Genomic DNA, 22,488 nt, shown 5'->3' on the forward strand with positions numbered 1-22,488 from the left:
GGTCACTGGCTCGAGCAAGGAGTTACTCGGTCTGCTGAAGGCCCACGGTCAAGGCACATATGAGAAAGCAATCAATGAACAACTAAGGTGTCGCAATGCACAATGAAAAACTAATGATAGATGCTTCTCATCTCTCCGTTCCTGTCTGTCTCTTTCTATCCCTCTCTCTGACTCTGTCTCTGTAAAAAAAAAAAATTTTTTTTCTTTTTCATTTTTCCGAAGCTGGAAACGGGGAGGCAGTCAGCAGACTCCCGCATGCGCCCAACCGGGATCCACCCGGCACACCCACCACGGGGCGCCGCTCTGCTCCGTCACTGGCATGCCCACCAGGGGGGGATGCTCTGAACCTCTGGGGCGTTGCTCTGTTGCATCCAGAGCCATTCTAGCGCCTGAGGCAGAGGCCACAGAGCCATCCTCGGCGCCTGGGCCATCTTTGCTCCAATGGAGCCTTAGCTGCGGGAGGGGAAGAGAGAGACAGAGGAAGGAGAAGGGAAGGGGTGTAGAAGCATATGGGCGCTTCTCCTGTGTGCCCTGGCCGGAAATCAAACCTGGGACTCCTGTATGCCATGCCGACACTCTACTGCTGAGCCAACCGGCCAGGGCAAAAAAAAAAAATTATAAAAATGTGCACTTGGCCTGACCAAGCCGTGGCGCAGTGGATAGAGCATCGGACTGGGATGCAGAGGACCCAGGCTCGAGACCCCGAGGTCACCAGCTTGAGCATGGGCTCATCTGGTTTGAGCAAAAGCCCACAAGCTTGAACCCAAGGTCGCTGGCTCCAACAAGGGGTTACTCGGTCTGCTGAAGGCCCGCGGTCAAGGCACATATGAGAGAGCAATCAATGAACAACTAAAGTGTTGCAACGTGCAATGAAAAACTAATAATTGATGCTTCTCATCTCTCTCCGTTCCTGTCTGTCTACCCGTCTATCCTTCTCTCTGACTCACTCTCTGTCTCTGTAAAAAAAAAAAAAGTTCACTTGACCTGTGGTGGCACAGTGGGTAAATCATCGACCTGGAACACTGAGGTCACTAGTTCAAAACCCTGGCTTGCCTGGTCAAGGCACATATGGGAGTTGATGCTTCCTGCTCCTCCCCTGTTTTCTTTCTGTCCCTTCTCTCTCTCTTTTTTTTTTACAGGGACAGAGATAGAGTCAGAGAGAGGAATAGATAGGGACAGACAGACAAGAACGGAGAGATGAGAAGCATCAATCATCAGTTTTTCGTTTTTGACACCCTAGTTGTTCATTGATTGCCTTCTCATATGTGCCTTGACCATGGACCTTCAGCAGACCGAGTAAACCCTTGCTTGAGCCAGTAACCTTGGTTCCAAGCTGGTGAGCTTTTACTCAAGACAGGTGAGCCCGTGCTCAAGCTGGTGACCTCAGGGTCTCAAACCTGGGTCCTCCGCATCCCAGTCCAACGCTCTATCCACTGCGCCACTGCCTGGTTAGGCTCTCCCTTCTCTTAAAAAAAAAAGGCCCTGGCCAGTTGGCTCAGTGGTAGAGCGTTGGCCTTGTGTGCAGGGCACCCATCTGCTTCTCCACACCCCCCCCCCCTCCTTCCTCTCTGTCTCTCTCTTCCCCTTCTTCAGCCAAGGCTCCATTGGAGCAAAGTTGGCCCGGGCACTGAGGATGGCTCTGTGGCCTCTACCTCAGGCAATAGAATGGCTCTGGTTGCAGCAGAACAATGCCCCAGATGGGCAGAGCATCGCCCCCTGGTGGGCATGCCGGGTGGATCCAGGTCGGGCGCACATGGGAGTCTGCCTCCCGTTTCCAACTTCAGAAAAATACCAAAAAAAAGGGGGGGGGGGGAATAGACCCTGGCAGGTTGGCTCAGTGGTAGAGCATTGGCCCGGCATGTGGAAGTCTCAGGTTTGATTCCTGGCCAGGGCACACAGGAGAAGCGCCCATCTGCTTCTCTACCCTTCATCCCTTTTTCTCTGTCTCTTTCCCTTCCGCAGCCAAGGCTCCATTGGAGCAAAGTTGGCCCAGGCGCTGAGGATGGCTCCATGGCCTCTGCCTCAGACACTAGAATGGCTGCAGTTGCAACAGGCAACGCCCTCTAGTGGACTTGCTGGCTGGATCTTGGTCAGGCACATGCGGGAGTCTGTCTTTCTGCCTCCCCACTTCTCACTTCAGAAAAATACAAAAAGAAAAATAAATAAGGAATAAATTTTAAAAAAGAAATGCCTGACCGGTGGTGGCACAGTGGATAGAGTGTTGACCTGGGACTTTGAGGTCCCAGGTTTGAAACCCTGAGGTTGCCGGCTTTAGTGCAGGGTCACTGGTTTGAGCATAGGGTTATCAACATGATCCCATGGTCACTGGCTTGGCTGGAGTTCTCTGGTCAAGCCACATGTAAAGTGCCACACTAGGGCCTGACCTGTGGTGGGGCAGTAGATAAAGCATCGACCTGGAAATGCTGAGGTCGCCGGTTCGAAACCCTGGGCTTGCCTGGTCAAGGCACATATGGGAGTTGATGCTTCCTGCTCCCCCCCCTTCTCTCTCTCTCTCTCTCTCTCTCTCTCTCTCTCCTCTGTCTCTCTCTCTCCTTCTCTCTCTCCTTTCTAAAAATGAATAAATAAAAAGAAAGTTAAAAAAAAAAGTGCCACACTAGGAGTTGATGCTTCTCATCTCTCCCTTCCTGTCACCCTTGAAAAAAAAAGATATGAAGCTATTTTATTTACCTGGCATAAAGCTGAAGAGACAGATAGCTCCTTCCAAATTGGGGTGGGGGGTTGTGCTATCTGTCCAGGCCTATCTGGTCTTCAGGTAAAATCACACAGGAATTATTTAAGCTAATGCTAATCTCTACTGGATCTTTTTAACCCATTTTTCTCTTTCTTTAGAACGACGAAGAGACTCCATCCTGCATGGCAAGCCTCTGGACAGCTCCCCTTGTCATGAGAAGGACTGCAAACGTGGTAAGTAATTTTGGTGTGTGTAGGGAGCCTTGAATAATTGGGCCTCTAAGACAGGAGACTAGACTAAACAGAAAAGTAACCCTTCTGTTCACATCACAAGAATCAAAAAGTTGTTTCATTTGAGTTTGTTTATTTTTTTTCAAGTTTTTTGTCCTCATTGATATCTGGGTAATGTATATGCATGCAGTTCTTGTCTTTATAATTTCTAGTTCATCCCAACCGTTCTTGGTCAGCTAATATCCATTCTGTACCAGTCTGACCTCTATTAACTTCTGGTTTAAGATCACTGGATAATAATCTGGAAGATATCTGCTGAGCTGAATTCATTTATTCTTAAACTACGTAAAATGCTGTGGCCTTAGTTTTTTTGTTGTTGTTGTTGTTTTTTTGTATTTTTCCGAAGCTGGAAACGGGGAGAGATAGTCAGACAGACTCCCGCATGCGTCCATGAGTCTGACCGGGATCCACCCGGCACGCCCACCCGGGGCGATGCTCTGCCCCTCCGGGGCCTCGCTCTGTCGCAACCAGAGCCACTCTAGTGCCTGGGGCAGAGGCTAAGGAGCCATCCCCAGCGCCCGGGCCATCTTTGCTCCAATGGAGCCTCGCTGCGGGAGGGGAAGAGAGAGACAGAGAGGAAGGAGAGGGGGTGGGGTGGAGAAGCAGATGGGCGCTTCTCCTGTGTGCCCTGGCCGGGAATCGAACCCGGGACCCCTTGCACGCCAGGCCGACGCTCTACCACTGAGCCAACCGGCCAGGGCTGTGGGCTTAGTTTTTAATTGAAAGCTTCATGAGTGCGCAGTTCGTAGCTGACGAAAGGAACAGGATCCGAGGCAGCAAGAAGAGAAAGGTTCCACGGCAGGGGCTTCCACGGCAGGGGCATCCGCACCGCTCAGCCCAGCGGTGGGCCTGCAGCGGACACGGCCGCTCTTCCTCGGGTGCTGACTGGAGAGCCCTGGCCCAGGACCAAAGCAGATGCTGGCCCTGCGCTGTTGAGCGGGGTGGAGGGACTGCTGGATTGCCATGTTTATCTTCCACAGTTGAGAGAATGAAAAAACTAAAGCACATTCAGAGAACAACCAATAGAATAAGGAGACTCAAAACCATGATAGATATTATGGACTCAATGAAAAGTTGGGACATTTTTGGAATAGAGATTAGTCTCTTTTTTTTTTTCCTTTAACGTGTATGTGGGTTTTTGATTTTTTTTAATTTTAGGTGGTGAGGAGTAAAGAGAGAGACAGGAACGTTGATCTGGTCCTGTGTGTGCCCTGGCCAGGGATTGAACCTACAACCTTCGTGTCTTGGGGTGATCCTAACCAACCGAGCTATCAGGCGAGGGCTAGTCTTGTTGTTAAATGCAGAAAAAGAACAACTGGTTTTGGACCACAAAGCATTAGCACAGCTATGAAATGGCCACGCAGGAGCTAGCAGGGTGTTTGTGGCTGTTTTTGAGCCAGAAAGCTGAGTTAAGGCATGGCAAGTTGCAGAGTACTATGTGCGTGCGCATGGGAAGGGAAAGGAAGGGTGGGAGGTCATCCAGGAAGGGGTCCTCTAGAAGGGGAACCAGGTAGCAGCTTGAGGATCCTCATAAGCAGCAGTGGTTGATGCACCTCAGCATTCTAGGCTGTGGATGCAGGTGCAGATAGTCTGGGGCTGGGGCCGTGCTCAGCTTTGAACCTCAGGAGCCAGTGGGGTGCACACGCCCGCATGGGCTATGTCTGCTGTTAGGGCTGCTGTTTGCAAGGGGAGCTGGCAGTCTTCATTCCTAGGTCTCTGGCTCTCATCTTTCTTACTCTTACTTTGACTTTTTTATCCAAGATTCTCAGTAGTTGCATACAGAATCTGCCAAACATTTGGAACACTTTGTCTCTTATTTCTAGGTATTCACACATGAAGTTTAGTTAGAAATATTTTAGAGCTTGAGGGTGCTGAGAATATTACCTGTTGATAATTGAGGTCTTACATATTTTTAATGTTTTTCCATTTCTCTTATATAGACTTATCCACAATTCACACATAGTCCCTCTTAGTTTAGAGCAGACAGTTGAACTTCTCTTGTTTAATTTAAATTAGAATCGCCCTTGACTCCGCCGTTCAGTTATAACTAAATAGCGTGAGCATAGCCTTAGATGACTCTACTTCCTGTTTGTTCAGAATCCTACAATGGCCAACTGAAGCTCTGCTTCTCGCCTTTGCAGAGCAGAGCCCCGTCTGGGCCTCCCAGTGTGGCCTGGCTCTGAGAGGTCACCTGATTTTGAGAAGGGGCAGCCAGCTTGCGGTGACCACCGACACTTGCTTCAGCTAGGAGGCTGGGCTCACTTAGCCTGTGCTTTCACACTGAGACTGCTTCTAGCCAGAATCCTTTAATTAGTCTTTTTTTTTTTTTTTTTACAGAGACAGAGAGAGGGACAGATAGGGACAGACAGACAGGAACAAAGAGAGATGAGAAGCATCAATCATCAGTTTTTCATTGTGACACCTTAGTTGTTCATTGATTGCTTTCTCATATGTGCCTTGACTGTGGGCTTTCAGCAGACCGAGTAACCCCTTGCTCAAGCCAGCGACCTTGGGTCCAAGCTGGTGAGCTTTGCTCAAACCAGATGAGCCCGCGCTCTAGCTGGTGACCTCGGGGTCTCGAACCTGGTCCTCCGCATCCCAGTCCGACGCTCTATCCACTGCACCACCGCCTGGTCAGGCTAATTAGTCATTTTTATAGCCTGTGTGTTGTCCTCCTGCCCTGAATAGAGTTTGTCTCTCCTGCCACTCTTAGTTACAGCGGTGTTTAGTTTAGCCCCAGGATTCAAACTGCATACTTACACAGCAGTCACACAGCAGCAAGATTTTCCATCAAGCAGCACACGATGGTGAAGCAGACAGCAGCTTATCTTGTACGAGCGGCCTTGTTAGATTCGTGTAGATAGCCCTGTATCCCATTTTAATGTGTGGGCGGTGTGGACACTGCAAGAGCAAGAGTGTCTGTCACTGGAAAGAACTGTGGACTGCAAACAACCACAATGCTGTGAGCAAGTCGGGGATCCCCCAGGGAGAGTACGTGTGAGGTAGATCCCCAGATATGTGGGAACTTGGGGGGAAGGATGTTCTTTCTCATGAAAGAATTCATTTGAGGAAATAGCCGTAGCCCAGTGAAGCTGGAGAGGGGCGTGTGGTGGGCACGGGCAAGATTGTATGGGTTTGTCAGACAGATGCATTGGACTTGATTTCCCCAGGGACCCTAGGATTCCTGGAGTGTTGCTGTTTTATCTGGCAGGTTGCAGGGATCATTTACAAACATGCCATTTGCCAGCCTGCTGCAGCTATTCAAAGAAAACTTTCTCTGAATCATGTGGAGAGAGGGCACAGATGGAAGGAATCTTTGTAAATTAGGGTTTCTAGTATTTGGGTGTGATGGAGGGGAAGAGAAGAAGCCCTGAGGATGACCCCGGGGTCAGTGTTAGAGACACTCCGAAGGTGGCTCCTTGACCTGGTCGGGTGGTAGTGGTCTGGTCGTTGTAATTGTGATTAAGAGCCTGAGGCGCAGAGAGCCTGCTATCTCCTGTGTTCTCTACCATCTGGGATGGTGTGGGTATGTCCTCAGTCCTGCCCTCTTCACTGGGTAGAGCCAGTCACAGCTTGGACGATAGGACTTAGCTGGGTTTTAGACCTCACCTCCGCTATCTATAAGCTGTGACCTTGTGGGATGCAATTGATCTATCTGCATATTTCCTAATCTATGAAATAAGGAGCGTCAATTAGAAAAGACCAGAGTTGTTGGTAGGTATAGAATTAGGGTAGTTTGAAAAAGCCTTTTTAATCTGAACCTTTAGTCTGAAGACCGAGTTATTCTTATTTATTTATTTATTTATTTTGAAGCTTTTATTTATTGATTTGAGAGAGAGGGAGGGAGGAAGGGAGGTAGGAGCAGGAAGCATCAGCTCATAGTAGTTGCTTCTCCTATGTGCCTTGACCAAGCAAGCCCGGGGTTTCAAATCAGTAACCTCACCCTCCCAGGTCAATGCTTTATCCACTGCGCCACCACAGGCCAGGCCATTCTTGTTTGTATTCCATAGCACCTAGCACAACGCTTGACAAACAACAGTAGCTCAAAGAAAGTATATTTTTTCATGGAAAAAAAGTCTATCCATATGTAGACTCATGTTTCCATCAGAGATAACGTCAAACGGAAAGTTTGAGCAAGGCTGTGCCTGCATAGGTGTACAGGGGAAATTCCTATTGTCACAGTATAAATTCAGTTATACAGCCTTAGCTGCACATCTGCATTGATAACTACATATTTAATTGTCAACGACCATGGGATAGATATGGGACAAAAGAACTATAATCTTTTTCTTCATTTTAGAATGAGAGGAAGGGAGAGAGACACACACATTCGGTGTCATCATTGATTGATTCTTATTTGTGCCCTGACCAGGGATAGAACCCACAAGTTTGGCATATCAGGACAAACTAAATTACTGAGCTAACTAGCCAGGGCCTCTGGGAAATTTTAAAATGACACAGGTAGAGCCTGACCGGGCGGTGGCGCAGTGGATAGAGCGTCAGATTGGGATGTGGAAGACCCAGGTTCGAGACCCTGAGGTCGCCAGCTTGAGCACGGGCTCATCTGGTTTGAGCAAAAGCTCACAAGCTTGAGCCCAAGGGGTTACTCCAGCAAGGGGTTACTCAGTCTGCTGAAGGCCCGCAGTCAAGGCACATATGAGAAAGCAATCAATGAACAATTAAGGTGTTGTAATGCGTAACGAAAAACTAATGATTGATGCTTCTTATCTCTCTGTTCCTGTCTGTCTGTCCCTGTCTATCCCTCTCTCTGACGCTCTCTCTGTCTCTAAAAAAAAAAAAAAAAAGACACAGGTACAGCCTGACCAGGTGGTGGCGCAGTGGATAAAGCGTCGGACTGGGACACAAAGGGCCCAGGTTCTAGACCCCGAGGTCGCCAGCTTGAGCGCGGGCTCATCTGGCTTAAGCAAAAGCTCACCAGTTTGGACCCAAGGTTGCTGGCTTGAGCAAGGGGTCACTCGGTCTGCTGTAGCCCCCCGGTCAAGGCACATATGAGAAACCAATCAATGAACAACTAAGGTGCCGCAATGAAGAATTGATGCTTCTCATCTCTCTCCCTTCCTGTCTGTCTGTCCCTATCTGTCCCTCTGTCTGACTCTGTCACAAAAAAAACCAAACAAACAATAAATAAATAGATAAAATGACCCAAGTAGAGAGGACTTTTGAACACCGTTATGAAAGGCAATTGCTCCTTTGTGGACCCCTGCACCCTCCAAACTTACACTCTTTTTTTTTTTTTTAATTAAGGGGAGGCAGAGAGACAGACTCCTGCATGTGCCCTGACCAGGATCTTCCCGGCAAGCCCCCTACCAGGCGATGCTCTGCCCATCTGAGGCCTTTGCTCTGTTGCTTGGCAACCAATCTATTTTAGCACCTGAGGTGAGGCTATGGAGCCATCCTCAGTGCCCAGGGCCAACTCACTCCAACAGAGCCGGGCTGCAGGAGGGGGAGAGAAAGAGAAGGGAGAAGGGGAGGGGTAGAAAAGGAGGCGGTCGCTTCTCCTGTGTGCCCTGACTGGGAAACGAACATGAGACATCCACACGCCGGGCCAACACTCTATCACTGAGCCAACTGGCCAGGACCCAAACTTATACTCTTAACTCTGTTTAAACCACCTAACTAGCTCTGTCTTAAATCTAACTACCTCACATCTTTTCTGGATTTAGGTAGGGTATTAAAATCTGTTAAGCTGCTCAAGCAAGGCACGAGTAATAAAATGGAGGGGCAGAGGAAAGCTAAAAGTAGGTTCCAGTTACTTGACTCTTAGGACCCTATGTAGACAGGAAGACTTTTTTTCTTTTTTTTTAAAGACAGGTTTTTGAAGGCATGGATTGTCTTCCTCACCTCAATATAATATAAGCTTAGTACATGTTTCTTTTTTTTTTTTTAACAGAGACAGAGTCAGAGAGAGGGATAGATAGGGACAGACAGAAACGGAGAGAGATGAAAAGCATCAATCATTAGTTTGTTTGTTGTTTTTTTTTTTAATTTTATTTATTCATTTTCAGAGAGGAGAGAGAGAGAGGGAGAGAGAGAAACAGAGAGAGAGAAGGGGGAGGAGCTGGAAGCATCAACTCCCATATGTGCCTTGACCAGGCAAGCCCAGGGTTTCGAACCGGCGACCTCAGCATTTCCAGGTCGACGCTTTATCCACTGCGCCACCACAGGTCAGGCCCAATCATTAGTTTTTTGTTGCAAAACCTTAGTTGTTCATTGATTACTTTCTCATATGTGCCTTGACCGTGGGCCTTCAGCAGACCGAGTGACCCCTTGCTGGAGCCAGCGACCTTGGGTCCAAGCTGGTGAGCTTTGCTCAAACCAGATGAGCCCACGCTCAAGCTGGCAACCTCGGGGTCTTGAACCTTGGTCCTCTACATCCCAGTCTGATGCTCTATCCACTGCACCACTGCCTGGTCAGGCAGTACATGTTCCTTGAGCACCAGGCAGTAGGTGCTGTTCTGTAAAAGTTGGTGGCACTGGCCCTGGCCGGTTGGCTCAGCGGTAGAGCGTCGGCCTGGCATGCGGGGGACCTGGGTTTGATTCCCGGCCAGGGCACATAGGAGAAGCACCCACTTGCTTCTCCACCCCTCCCCCCTTCCTCTCTGTCTCTCTCTTCCCCTCCTGCAGCCAAAGCTCCATTGGAGCAAAGATGGCCCGGGCGCTGAGGATGGCTCCTTGGCCTCTGCCCCAGGCACTAGAGTGGCTCTGGTCGCTGCAGAGCATCGCCCCCTGGTGGGCAGAGCGTGGCCCCTGGTGGGCGTGCCGGGTGGATCCCGGTCAGGCGCATGTAGGAGTCTGTCTGACTGTCTCTCCCCGTTTCCAGCTTCAGAAAAATACAAAAAAAAAAAAAAAGTTGGTGGCACTAGGTGAATGGGCAATGTCTGTTTCCTAATGTAGGCTGGATCTTAAACCATCCCAGGAAGTCCTAGGGTCGACTCTTTACTCATTCAAGTGAGCAGGGGTTTTTTGGGTTGTTTTTTTTTTTTACAGAGACAGAGAGAGTCAGAGAGAGGGACAGATAGGGACAGACAGGCAGGAACAAAGAGATGAGAAGCATCAATCATCAGTTTTTCATTGTGACACCTTAGTTCATTGATTGCTTTCTCATATGTGCCTTGACCGTGGGGCTACAGCAGGCCGAGCCAGCGACCTTGGGTTCAAGCTGGTGAGCTTTGCTCAAACCAGATGAGCCCACGCTCAAGCTGGAGACCTCGGGGTCTCGAACCTGGGTCCTCTGCATCCCAGTCTGACGCTCTCTCCACTGCGCCACCACCCGGTCAGGCTCAAGTGAGCAGGTTTTAATGAAAGGTGGCTCTCTCTCCCCCCCCCCCCCCCCCCCCAAAGAGCAATCGATGCAAGCGGTTTGACTCCAGTTCCCCGTGTGGCTCTGCCATGCGGTCAGTATTGAAAAGACCGGAACGATCTCAGGAGGAGTCCCCACGTGGACGCACGAAGCGGAGGAAGAGTACGGCCTGTGCCAGTCCTGACGGGGCAGCCAGTCCAGAGAAGCCCCCGGAGGTTAGTTTTGCAGGTTCTGTTTTGCTCAAGGAGAGGGGTGCTGTATTTTTTGGTTCTAAAATTTCAATTGGGTTGTCTTTTGCTGAGACTTCCTTTCTGTTTTGTTTTGTTTTCAAGAGAGAGAAACAGGAAAGGAGAGAGCATCAACTTGTAGTCGTGGCACCTTAGTTGTTCATTGATTGCTTCTCATATGTGCCTTGAGGGTGGGGTTTGGGGGAGGCCTCAAGCCTAGCCAGTGGCCCTTGCTCAAGCTGGTGACCTCAGAGTTTTGAATCTGGGACCTCTATCTACTGCACCACCACAGGCCAGGCCAGGCCAGGCCAGGCCAGGCCAGGCCAGGCTGCTTTTTGTTTATTTGTTTTAAGCATTTTTGTTATTGCCTCTTTTTTTTTTTTTTTTTTTTTTTACAGAGACAGAGAGTGAGTCAGAGAGAGGGATAGACAGGGACAGACAGACAGGAACAGAGAGAGATGAGAAGCATCAATCATTAGTTTTTCATTGCGCGTTGCAATACCTTAGTTGTTCATTGATTGCTCTCTCATATGTGCCTTGACCGTGGGCCTTCAGCAAACCGAGTAGCCCCTTGTTGAAGCCAGCAACCTTGGGCTCAAGCTGGTGGGCTTTTTTTGCTCAAACCAGATGAGCCCGTGCTCAAGTTGGCGACCTTGGGGTCTCGAACCTGGGTCCTCTGAATCCCAGTCTCACGTTCTTTCCACTGAGCCACCGCCTGGTCAGGCTGTAATTGCCTCTTGAAGCATTTTTGTGGTGGTTGCTTGAAAATCCTTGTCATATTTGATTGTCTTTCTCCTATTCAAGTTGAGATTTTTCTGGTTCTTGGTCTGACAAGTGATTTTTTTTTTTTTTTTTTTTCTTTACAGGTATAGAGAGAGAGTCAGAGAAAGGGATAGATAGGGACAGACAGACAGGAATGGGGAGAGATGACCAGCATCAATCATCAGTTTGTTTTTTGGGGGTGGTTGTTTTTTTTTTATTTTGTATTTTTCTGAAGGTGGAAACGGGGAGGCAGTCAGACAGACTCCCGCATGCACCCGACCGGGATCCACCCAGCATGCCCACCAGGGGGCGATGCTCTGCCCATCTTGAGGCGTTGCTCTGCCGCAATCAGAGTCATTCTAGCACCTGAGGCAGAGTCCATAGAGCCATCCTCAGTGCCCAGGCCAACTTTGCTCCAGTGGAGCCTTGGGTGTGGGAGCGGAAGAGAGAGACAGAGAGGAAGGAGAGTGGGAGGGGTGGAGGTGCAGATGGGCGCTTCTCCTGTGTGCCCTTACTGGGAATCGAACCCGGGACTCCTGCACGCCAGGCTGATGCTCTTTCCACTGCGCCACCACCTGGTCAGGCTGACAAGTGATTTTTTTATTGTATTTGTGTACTTTGGATATTTTTAGACTTGGGTCTGTGTAAATCTTTGTTTCAGCGGTTCTCTGATACTGCGGGGGCGGTGGGGTGGAAGTGCAGGTTCCCCAACACAGCCTGCATGGGTGTGATACAGAGGTTGGTGGTGAGCCTCGTTATTGCTAGACAAGAGTGCTAATTTAAGCTCCCTGCCAGGGAGGACTCCACTGACACTATCCCAGTGGAGTCAAGATTGGGCCTCTTATTATAGCTGGGCAAGGGCAAAAATCTAAGCTCCTTCCTACTGACGAGGCAGGAAGTAGGGTCCTGATTTTTTTTTCGGTGTAGGTTGGAATGGAATGTTTTATTTGTCTTAAAGTTTTCTCTTAATAGGTTGCCCCTTTCCTACTCCTCTGGGAGACCAGGCTTTTCTTGGGGCCTCTTGTTTCTTTAGGTTTGCTGCATTACTATCTCTGCATGAATTTAATAGTAAACTCTTTTTTTTTTTTTTTTCAGGTACAGAGAGAGAGTCAGAGAGAGGGATAGATAGGGACAGACAGACAGGAACAGAGAGAGATGAGAAGCATCAATCATCAGTTTTTTGTTGCAACACCTTAGTTGTTCATTGATTGCTTTCTCATATGTGCCTTGACTGTGGGCCTTCAGCAGACCGAGTAACCCCTTGCTCGAGCCAGCAACCTTGGGTCCAAGCTGGTGAGCTTTTTCTTTGCTCAAACCAGATGAGCCTGCGCTCAAGCTGGCAACCACCTCAGGGTCTCGAACCTGAGTCCTCGGCATCCCAGTCCGACACTATCCACTGCGCCACCGCCTGGTCAGGCTTTTTTAAATAAAATAATATTTATTTACTGATTTTTGCAAGAGAGGAAGGGGGGGAAGACAGGAACATAGATTTGTTCCTGTATGTGCCCTGACCAGGGATCAAACCAGCAACCTCTGGGCTTTAGAACAATGCTCTAACCCAGTGGTCCCCAGCCCCCATTCCACGGACCGGTACCAATCCGTGGGCCATTTGATACTGGTCCACAGAGAAAGAATAAATAACTTACATTATTTCCATTTTATTTATATTTAAGTCTGGACCATGTTTTATTTTATTATTTTTTATTTTTTTGAATTTTGAAAGGTTTTATTAAAGGAGGAGATTTATTAAATATGCCGCTGCATATGGCTGACACGGGGCATTTGCAGACCCAAATCATGCACATGTTTCATTTTCTAACATTACCAGATTCCTTCTGTTACACATCTGTCTAAGACTCACTCTTGACTCTTGTCTCGTAAGTTTGACAATTATATTTTAAAATACCACAGTTTTTACGCCGGTTGCATAATTTTATTTTGTGCATTTATCCGTCCCACCCTAAAGGCCGGTCCGTGAAAATATTTTCTGACATTAAGCCAGTCTGTGACCCAAAAAAGGTTGGGGACCACTGCTCTAACCAACAGAGCCATCAGGCCATGGCTCCATGGAGGTTTTTTGTTTTTTTTTTTTTTTCGTTGCTGCATAGTATTCCATCCCATGAACAGACTACTGGTTCTGTTCTCTTGATTGATGTTTGGGTGGTTGTTCACAGGTTTTGGGTACTATGAATAAAACTGCTATAAACTTATTTTTTGTAAGCATACAATTTCATTTCTCATGAAAATGCTGGTCCTAGGCTAGTCATGTGTTTTATTGCCAGATAGTTTTCCAAAGTGGTTGTGCTCAAAACAATGTATGAGAGTTCCATTTCTCCATCTTTACTAGTATTTGGTTTTGTCCATTTTTTTTTTTAATTTGTCCTTGAGAGATACAGGACGTGAGAGGGATGAGAAACATCAACTCATAATAGTGTCACTTTAGTTGCTCATTGGTTGCTTCTCATACATGCCCTGATGGGGGTGGGGGGGCCCCAGCTGAGCCAGTGAACCTTGCTCAAGATGGTGTCCTCGGGGTTTCGAACCTGAGACCTCAGCACCCCATGTTAACACTGTCTACTGAGCCATCACTGGTCAGGCCAGAATTGGTTTTTGTTTGTTTGTTTGTTTGTTTTTAGTTGAATTTATTTTGGATAACATTGATTAGCAAAACCATACAGATTTCGAGTGTAAAACCCTGTAAAACATCTGCATACCACATCTTGTGCTCGTCGCCCCCAGCAGAGTCTCTTCATCTCCTTCCCCCCTTTCCCATCGCCACCTATTCTCTGTCTGACTCCCCTCTGGCTCTCACCTCACGGTTGTCTGTGTCTGTGCGTTATAAATATAAATACATTTTTTCTTAATCCCTTCATCTTTCATCAAGCCCCTCATCCTCCTCCCAATGAGGGGTTTAATTGTTAAATGTATTTCAACTTTTCTATTGTTTAGATTTATATTTAGTGCCTAAGAAATTCTTACCTCCCTATGATTAGCCCTTCTGACACGCTCTCAGATCTGATAGCTCCCACGTCCCAGCCTGCGGTCAAGCACATCTTCAAAATGTCCTGGTTTCTTTTAGTGGAAAATAGTATTTAGAGACCACCCTATCCTAAGGGTGCTCACGGCACCCCTAGAGCTTCTTTGTGGAGAGAGCTAAGAATTTTTTTTTGGCTAAACCTTACTTTTTATCCTGCTCTAAAGGGTGTGGGGTGAGCTTAGTTTCAGAGCAATTCAGCTAGACGCTAAATAGACCTATCAGCAACTCATTTTTCTTTCACTGTATATTCAATAAAATATGAAAAATCTTTATTTGTTAAATATAAACATTAACATTTTGATCTCCTCCTTGTGACATATTCCAGGTGAATGTTTTCAAAAGTCCTATTTAGAACCCTGGCCTCATTTTCCACCTTTGATTTGTTACAGATTCCACATCAGTCTTTATCCCTGATATCTGCCCCCAAAGGGACCATTGAGAATATTTTGGATAATGACCCAAGAGACCTTATAGGAGACTTTTCCAAGGTAATTGCAAGCAGGTGCAGACCTCTAGCAATGTTATGCGGGGTTGATGGGGATTGCCTAGAACCCCCCTCAGTCTTCTCTCTCTCAGAGGTGGCAGAAGGTCCAGGATTGAAACTTCATTTCCCCATGGTCCAATGAAGTGTGGCCTTTGAAGAAAAAGGCTCCCCGGGAAGTCCAGAGGTAGCCTGACTTGGATTTCCTCTGGAGAGGAGTTTGCCACTTTTGAGCTATGGTGAAATATAAGGGTGGGACAGGGAATGTGTCATTAGTGGCTTGTTTAGCCACATGTGACTTACAGGTTACCAGATCAATCTTTTGTTCATTAATTTAGCTAACATTTATTGAAGCACATACTATGTGTTGGGCAAAGATTCTAAAATGAGACCCAGTTCTTTCCCTCAAAACACCTGACGTGATCAGTAAGATGTGTTGAGCCCTGTGGACAGGGACCCATGTACCACAGAGCAGACTGAAGTACATGTTAGCGCAGTGTCAGCAGGCTAGGAGAAGTGGAGAGGGCTTGTTCAGTGAGCAGACTGCGTCTGGGCTAATGGCTGATGAATAATATCAGCGGGGGGGGGTGTATTTTTTTGCAAGAGAGAGAGTGAAAGGGAGAGAGATGGAAAGCATCATCGTGTAGTTGCAGTACTTTAGTTTTTCATTAATTGCTTCTCATATGTGCCTTGCCGGGAGGGGGGGGTGCTCCAGCCAAACCTGGGACCTCAGCATCCCAGGCTGATGCTCTATCCACTGTGCCACCGCCAGTCAGGCTCAGCCAGGGGGGTTAAAGGAACAGGGCTCCTTTAACCACTTAGGTTAAAAATAGATAATTCCAGAACAAAGGCAGGAGCAAGCAAAGACCTGGTGTGTTGCCTGTGGACTGTTTACTTGCAGTGTTGGTTCTGTTTGCCGTAATGATCCTGCATGTGGCCACAGGGATAGCTGAGCTCTTGACTCAGGCACTTGCCCTAATGAGGAATTGCTTATTATTTTTCTATCTCCAATTCCTAGCGCCATATTGGGCATAGTAGGTGTTCAGTAAATGAGTGAAGTATACTTAACATCGGGAAATGGGGATGATATGCTTTATTAGTTAAATCTCTCTCTCTCTCTATTTTTAAGGGTTATCTCTTTCATACTGTTGCTGGGAAGCACCAGGACTTAAAATACATCTCCCCAGAAATTGTAAGTCATCCTTTTGAAACTTGCTTCACATGGAGTATTTGAACCTACTTGTTTGTGGCAGCCAAAGCTGATTCTCCTTGGTTTTATATCCACAGATGGCATCTGTTTTGAATGGCAACTTTGCCAACCTCATTAAAGAGTTTGTTATCATCGATTGCCGATACCCATATGAATACGAGGGAGGCCACATTAAGGTACGGAGTCCTGAGGACTGCTGGGGGGCCCCGCTCTCATGAGAGGCAGGAGGGAAGCCTCGGCCGCCCCTGTGTCTTCCTGGCTACTTAGTAGCTCACGTGCTGGTGATGAGAAGTAAGAGACCGCTGTGGGAAGGGCATTCGACTCCTGGGGTACTGGAAGCTGGGAGAATGTTCCCAGGTCTGCACTGCTCTCGGTCACACTGTAGTGCAGATGCTCCCCGTCTGGGCCTGCACACCATCACCAGCAAGAGCGTTTCTAGGTGGTGCCCGCTGATTTCTGTACCAGGCCAAAGGACCCAGGGCTCTCTGGCAACATTGTTGTTGCCCAGTGGAAAGGGAGGTTGGACATACTTTCCCCAGAAAGTATGTGCATTTTAATCTTTTAACCAATAAAATAAGTGTTCAAATATGGTAAGGAGGTACTTGAAATACACTGTTAGTGTTTGCCACTTTCTTTTTTTTACCAGCCATCATTTATTGGGTAATAATTACACCATGGAAGGATTCCAAGGTGCTGAGCAATGGTCAGAGGAATGTGCAGTCCACACTGGGCCCTCTTCAGTGGTACTTGTGTCGCCGCTCATGTTTGAGTTCTTTATAAGAAAGGCAGTAGTTGAAAAGCACATAAGCTGCCAGCACAATAGAAATCCCAGCCAAGCTCCCTTTTCTCACATCGACGTGCTTGTTGTAGTACCGGTAATAACCTCTCTGAAACGCTCCAGCGGTGCCTGTAGGGGTGAAATCCCGCATCGGTATCCAGCTTGGCAGCTCCCCTAGTTTGACATCCTGAGTCTCTTCTTCAACGGGACAACTGACGCCAACTTGGAGTCCCTGGTATCTGCTCTGCGGGGCCCGCATGAGTGTTTGCCACTTTCTTAATGGCTTTTGAAAGTCCCCCAATTTACCAGTAGCACTCAAAGTATGCATAGTCACGATAGACTCTGAGGTGCCCATTTAAAGAGCCTTCTTGTGGAATCATCACTGCAAGTGTGAGCCATGGGCGCTGAGAGTCTGGGGCCTTCACAGGGTGCGGTGAACTTGCACATGGAGGAGGAGGTTGAAGACTTCTTACTCAAGAAGCCCATCGTGCCGACTGATGGCAAGCGTATCATCGTGGTGTTCCACTGCGAGTTTTCTTCCGAGCGAGGCCCTCGCATGTGAGTGCTGCACAGGGCTGGTGTTCTGGGACATGGTGGTGTGGGGCTCGTCCTGGAGTATCCGACTGCAGAACGCAGGTCACTCCCATGCCTTAGCCTGGACCATGGCATGTGAATACAGGGTTTTGTGAAGGTATAAATTCGCATGTAGCAGATGTTTTCTGAAATTCTTCTCTTCTTGTCAGTTTCTTAATGTCAGGAACAGCTATGCAATATGTCAAAGTGTGTCTGTGAAAAATACACTAAAGCCTGACCAGGCAGTGGTGCAGTGGATAGAGCGTCGGACTGAGATGTGGAGGACCCAGGTTCGAGACCCCAAGGTCGCCAGCTTGAGTGCGGGCTCATCTGGCTTGAGCAAAAGCTCACCAGCTTGGACCCAAGGTCGCTGGCTTGAGTAAGGGGTTACTCGGTCTGCTATAGCCCCCCTGGTCAAGGCACATATGAGAAAGCAATCAATGAACAACTAAGGTGTCGCAACGAAAAACTGATAATTGATGCTTCTCATCTCTCTCCGTTCCTGTCTGTCTGTCCCTGTCTATCTGTCTCTGTAAAAAAAAAAAAAAGAAAAACTGATAATTGATGCTTCTCATCTCTCTCTGTTCCTGTCTGTCTGTCCCTATCTATCCCTCTCTCTGACTCTCTCTCTGTCCCTGTAAAAAAAAAAAAAGAAAGAAAAAAAAAAATTAGATCAAAGGTGGGAGCTCCCAGTCAGGTTGAAAAAACAGCAAGGGGGCATACTGGCCACGGTGGAGAATGAGAGGGACAGGGCAGGGATGGGAGTGATGAGGTGTAGACCCCTGTAAGGACTTTGGCTTTTGTACCAAGGGTTGGGCAGTAAGGAGTCAACAGACAGGTGAGGACATCAGGGAAGAATATTTAGTATTCAAATAAGATGCAAAACGGTTCCCTGAGTCAGGAGCAGCTTGGCCTGTGGAGAAGCCACAAGAAAAAGGCCCCTTAGAGCCCTGGCCGGTTGGCTCAGCGGTAGAGCGTCGGCCTGGCGTGCGGGGGACCCGGGTTCGATTCCTGGCCAGGGCACATAGGAGAAGCGCCCATTTGCTTCTCCCCCCTTCCTCTCTGTCTCTCTCTTCCCCTCCCGCAGCCAAGGCTCCATTGGAGCAAAGATGGCCAGGGCGCTGGGGATGGCTCCTTGGCCTCTGCCCCAGGCGCTAGATTGGCTCTGGTTGAAGCAGAGCGACGCCCCGGAGGGGCAGAGCATCGCCCCCTGGTGGGCAGAGTGTCGCCCCTGGTGGGCGTGCCGGGTGGATCCCGGTCGGGCGCATATGGGAGTCTGTCTGTCTCTCCCCGTTTCCAGCTTCAGAAAAATACCAAAAAAAAAAAAAAGGCCCCTTAGATAGGAGGTGAGGGAGAGACACCAGTAGCGGAGGAGGAGGAGGCAGAGAACATAGCAAGGATGGGAGGCTGGCTCAAGACTGTCACCACCGATGAGGTACAGGTGCTGGCAGGGGGATGCCAGGCATGGGTCAGATGCCAGGGCTGTCTAATTTGGAGAAAGGAGATTTAGGGAGACCACCTATCTTCCCATGCAAGGCAGTGGCACAGGTTGTGGCACTGTTTTAAAATTCACATGTGACCAGGAACTCAAAGCTCAACAGATTGTTTCCAGGAATGAATGTAAAGTTGAGATGTGTGAGGAGTACTTCGACCCTAAGCACTGTTTTCACTGCGAAGCTGACTTCCTGTTTCTCTGCCCTATGAGCTAACCTTGCTTTGCCTTCCTTCTTAAAGGTGCCGCTACGTGAGAGCGAGAGATCGGCTCGGGAACGAGTACCCCAAACTCCACTACCCCGAGCTGTATGTCCTGAAGGGCGGGTACAAGGAGTTTTTCCTGAAATGCCAGGTGAGCGTGCTCCACCCCTTTGTCCCAGTCGGACAGGTGGATCCTTCTGATGGTCAGGGCTGTTTTTTGCTCAGCGTTGGGATTTGCCTAGCACAAGAGGGGTCTTAGGGACCCACTGATCAGGTCTGCATTGCTGCTAGGCCTCCCAGCCCCTGAGAGGGAGGGAGCAGGACTGGGAGTGAGACCGGTGCACCCTGACCTCCTCCGCTCTTGTCCCCCAGTCCCACTGTGAGCCCCCCAGTTACCGGCCCATGCACCATGAGGACTTCAAAGAAGACCTGAAGAAGTTCCGCACCAAGAGCCGGACGTGGGCCGGGGAGAAGAGCAAGCGGGAGATGTACAGCCGCCTGAAGAAGCTCTGAGGCCGGGCCGCAGGCGGCCTCGGCTCCTCCTCTCCCCTCCCCCCTTTGCAAAGGGGCCAGCCCAGCCGGTGACACGTGGAGAGGGGCCTGGGGCTTCTTGCCTTAGCCCTTCCCTGCCACACTCCCAAGGCCGGAGCCCAGGGCCCTGCTGGCTGCGCTGCGTCAGGACGGTCTCCCAAGGCTGTCACGTCCCAAACTCAGCACCAAGTCAACACCTGTTCTGCTTCTTCATCCCCACAGCAGGAAGACCACCTGGGGCACTACTGGGCACTGTCCCCTGGGGGCGGGGGGAGTGGAGAGAAGTAAGAAATGCTGCTGGCCAAACACCAAAGACGGCCTGGGAAGAAATGGTCTTTGTGGGATTGCCCATATTTTTAATTTATTCAACCCCATCAATCACTTTATTTTCTTTAACTCCTGGAGACTTATTTAAGTACGTCTTTAAGTTACAATACTGCCATTTTATCATCCCAAGGACTACCTCTGCTTTTAATTAAGGATAAAAAGGGAGGAAGAAGAGGCAAACACGTGAGTGTGGGACAGAACTAGCTCTGTCGCCCCTAGGAGGCGCTGCGGTACTGGGGCTGCTGCTATTTACAGCCAAAGACTGAGATGCTGGTGGGAGCAGGCACCGGACTCAGCCTTGGCTACAGGGCATAAGCTAAACCTCCCGGACTTACCTCGAAGGCCATTGAGATCTACTTGGGGGGTGGCCTGCCCCAGTTCCCTGTGATGTTGGCTGGTATAGGAGTCAATCAGGAAAGCACTTCAGACAGCTTCCACTGGGCTGCCCCCAGGTCAGTGTTGCAACGTGATAGTGTAGGTAACCCAAAACGGCAGCAAATGGGTGGGCTCAGGGATGGCGTCTATTACTCTGATACTCTGATAGCTTTTAATTTTCTAAAAATAGTCCATTTATGAGTCAAGGAGTATCACATTAGTGTTGGCTGGCCCTGGGCCTTAAGTGATGACTGTATGGAATGTTTCTCAGGAGGCAGCGTATAACTCTGAGTTTATCATGTTTTAATATGAGGGTCTAGGAGTCATGGTGGATCCTCACCAGTTGCTTTCTCTTCTAACCCCATGGAGGTAGGGGGGTCTCAAAGGAACTCCTCCCATCCAAGGAGCTGGGGCTGATTTGACTAGTTCTGGACAGGCCTGTTTGGTTGCTGCTCATCCTCCTCTCAGGCCCCAGCCTCCTCACCATCTCTGCTCCCTTGAGAATGTAGCCACGTTTGTCTCACACACACGAGTCAGCTGCCCTCTTGCCTCAGCACCATGTTCTGGGGATGGGGGTGGAACCGTGATAACTGGAGATGACTGGTTGCTGTGTTAATGGAGTTGAGTTGCATTTGGCTGTAAAACAATCTTGTTAGAAAAAGTATGTGGGGAGCTGGAGGGTAGAGAGAAAAGACCTCTTTTCTCATACATTGAGACATCTCAATTGGTTTCTAATCTTGTTTGTAGGGATTCTGTTGGTTGAGTGCCTGAAAAGGGAGGTGGGGTGGCCTTCAGATTGTACCAGCTTGGCTAGCGTTGCTAACCGATCTGGAGGCTCTGAAAATAAAACCAATCTTGAACCCATGTTCTCTTCCTACATTTTTTTTTTTTTACAGAGACAGAGTTAATCACAGAGAGGGATAGACAGACAAGAACGGAGAGAGATGAGAAGCATCAATCATTAGTTTTTCGTTGTGACACCTTAGTTCATTGATTGCTTTCTCATATGTGCCTTGACCATGGGGCTACAGTAGACCGAGTAACCCCTTGCTCAAGCCAGTGACCTTGGGTCCAAGCTGGTGAGCTTTTGCTCAAACCAGATGAGCCCGGCTCAAGCTGGCAACCTCGGGGTCTTGAACCTAGGTCCTCCACAACCCAGTTTGACACTATCCACTGCGCCACCACCTGGTCAGGTTCTCTTCCTAATTCTTGATTCAAAGGGAATTCCTTCCCTCGAAGGTTCTGGGACTACACTTGACTAAAACCAGTGGTTGGGGCAGTCACATTTCCTCAAGAGGCCCAAGGGCTCTCATGGGACCCAGAATGACCTCCAGTTAAACTGAATCCAAAAACAAATCTATTTTGGTTGATTTGCTTGATGAAATATGGACAGCAAAAGTTTGCCTGAACCACTGACATTCCCTTAAAAAACCTTAATTTATATGGATTAAGCAACAGGCCAAAGGAGGAACCCTAAAGGATACAGGAATTGTGGCTTCTGAGAGTCAGAGGATACACGGGGTTCCCGGGTTAAGACAGCCCCCACATATGACATTTACAATGCTCACACCCATAAAAACAAAAAAATTGAGATGGGCCCTGACCAGTTGGCTTAGTGGTGGAGCATCAGCCAGGCTGTGGAAGTTCCAGGTTTGAGTCCCAGTCAGGGCACACAGGAGAAGCAACCATCTGCTTCTCTACCCCTCCCCCCTTCCCTATTTTTTCCTCTCCCACAGCCATGGCTCAATGGTTGGAGCAAAGTTGGCCCTGGGTGCTAAGGATGGCTTCAGGCACCAAAATAGCTCAGTTGCCAAGCAGTGAAGCTGTGGCCCAGCTGGGCAGAGTATCCCCTGGCAGGGGCTTGCTGGGTAGACCCCCGTAGGGGTGTATGCAGGAGTCTGTCTCTGCCTCCCCTCCTCTCGCTTAATTAAAAAAAAAAAAAAAGTTGAGTCGTGAGTGTTTTGGCTTACACCTTTAGCCTCGTACGTAGGGACTATGTAGATGAACTAGTTTGGTTGCGCAAGGCGGGAGAATACACAATAACTGTACGAGGAGGGAATTGGTGTCCTCCAGTATGCTTACCTACTCCATTTTCAACTGTTAAAAGTGCAAGCGTTCTGTTTGTGTTGCTTTGTTTGGCAACATTTTGGCCCTTATGGCTCCTAAATGGAAGTTAGCTACTGGCATCA

The 22,488-nt window shown here is 48.7% G+C and overlaps 1 protein-coding gene and 1 pseudogene across 5 annotated transcripts in view; one reads left to right on the forward strand and one right to left on the reverse strand.

Moving 5' to 3' along the window:
• Window positions 1-21,151, forward strand: part of CDC25A (cell division cycle 25A) — a 34,214-nt gene extending 13,063 nt beyond the window's left edge. For 4 of the 5 annotated variants that reach the window (XM_066351456.1, XM_066351458.1, XM_066351457.1 and 1 more), the window contains 8 exons: window positions 2,851-2,925; window positions 10,345-10,518; window positions 14,719-14,817; window positions 15,940-16,002; window positions 16,098-16,196; window positions 17,226-17,356; window positions 19,106-19,217; window positions 19,439-21,151. In XM_066351456.1, coding sequence (XP_066207553.1) covers window positions 2,851-2,925; window positions 10,345-10,518; window positions 14,719-14,817; window positions 15,940-16,002; window positions 16,098-16,196; window positions 17,226-17,356; window positions 19,106-19,217; window positions 19,439-19,579 — 894 coding nt within the window. In that variant the 3' untranslated portion in view covers window positions 19,580-21,151. The remainder of the gene's footprint in view (window positions 1-2,850; window positions 2,926-10,344; window positions 10,519-14,718; window positions 14,818-15,939; window positions 16,003-16,097; window positions 16,197-17,225; window positions 17,357-19,105; window positions 19,218-19,438) is intronic. The other variant, XM_066351460.1, reaches the window with a different exon arrangement.
• LOC136382385 (ATP synthase subunit f, mitochondrial pseudogene) lies at window positions 16,707-17,197 on the reverse strand (annotated as a pseudogene).
• Window positions 21,152-22,488: the final 1,337 nt, after the last annotated feature.

Source organism: Saccopteryx leptura, chromosome 10, assembly GCF_036850995.1.
Source record: "Saccopteryx leptura isolate mSacLep1 chromosome 10, mSacLep1_pri_phased_curated, whole genome shotgun sequence".
NCBI classification, from domain to species: Eukaryota; Metazoa; Chordata; class Mammalia; order Chiroptera; family Emballonuridae; genus Saccopteryx; species Saccopteryx leptura.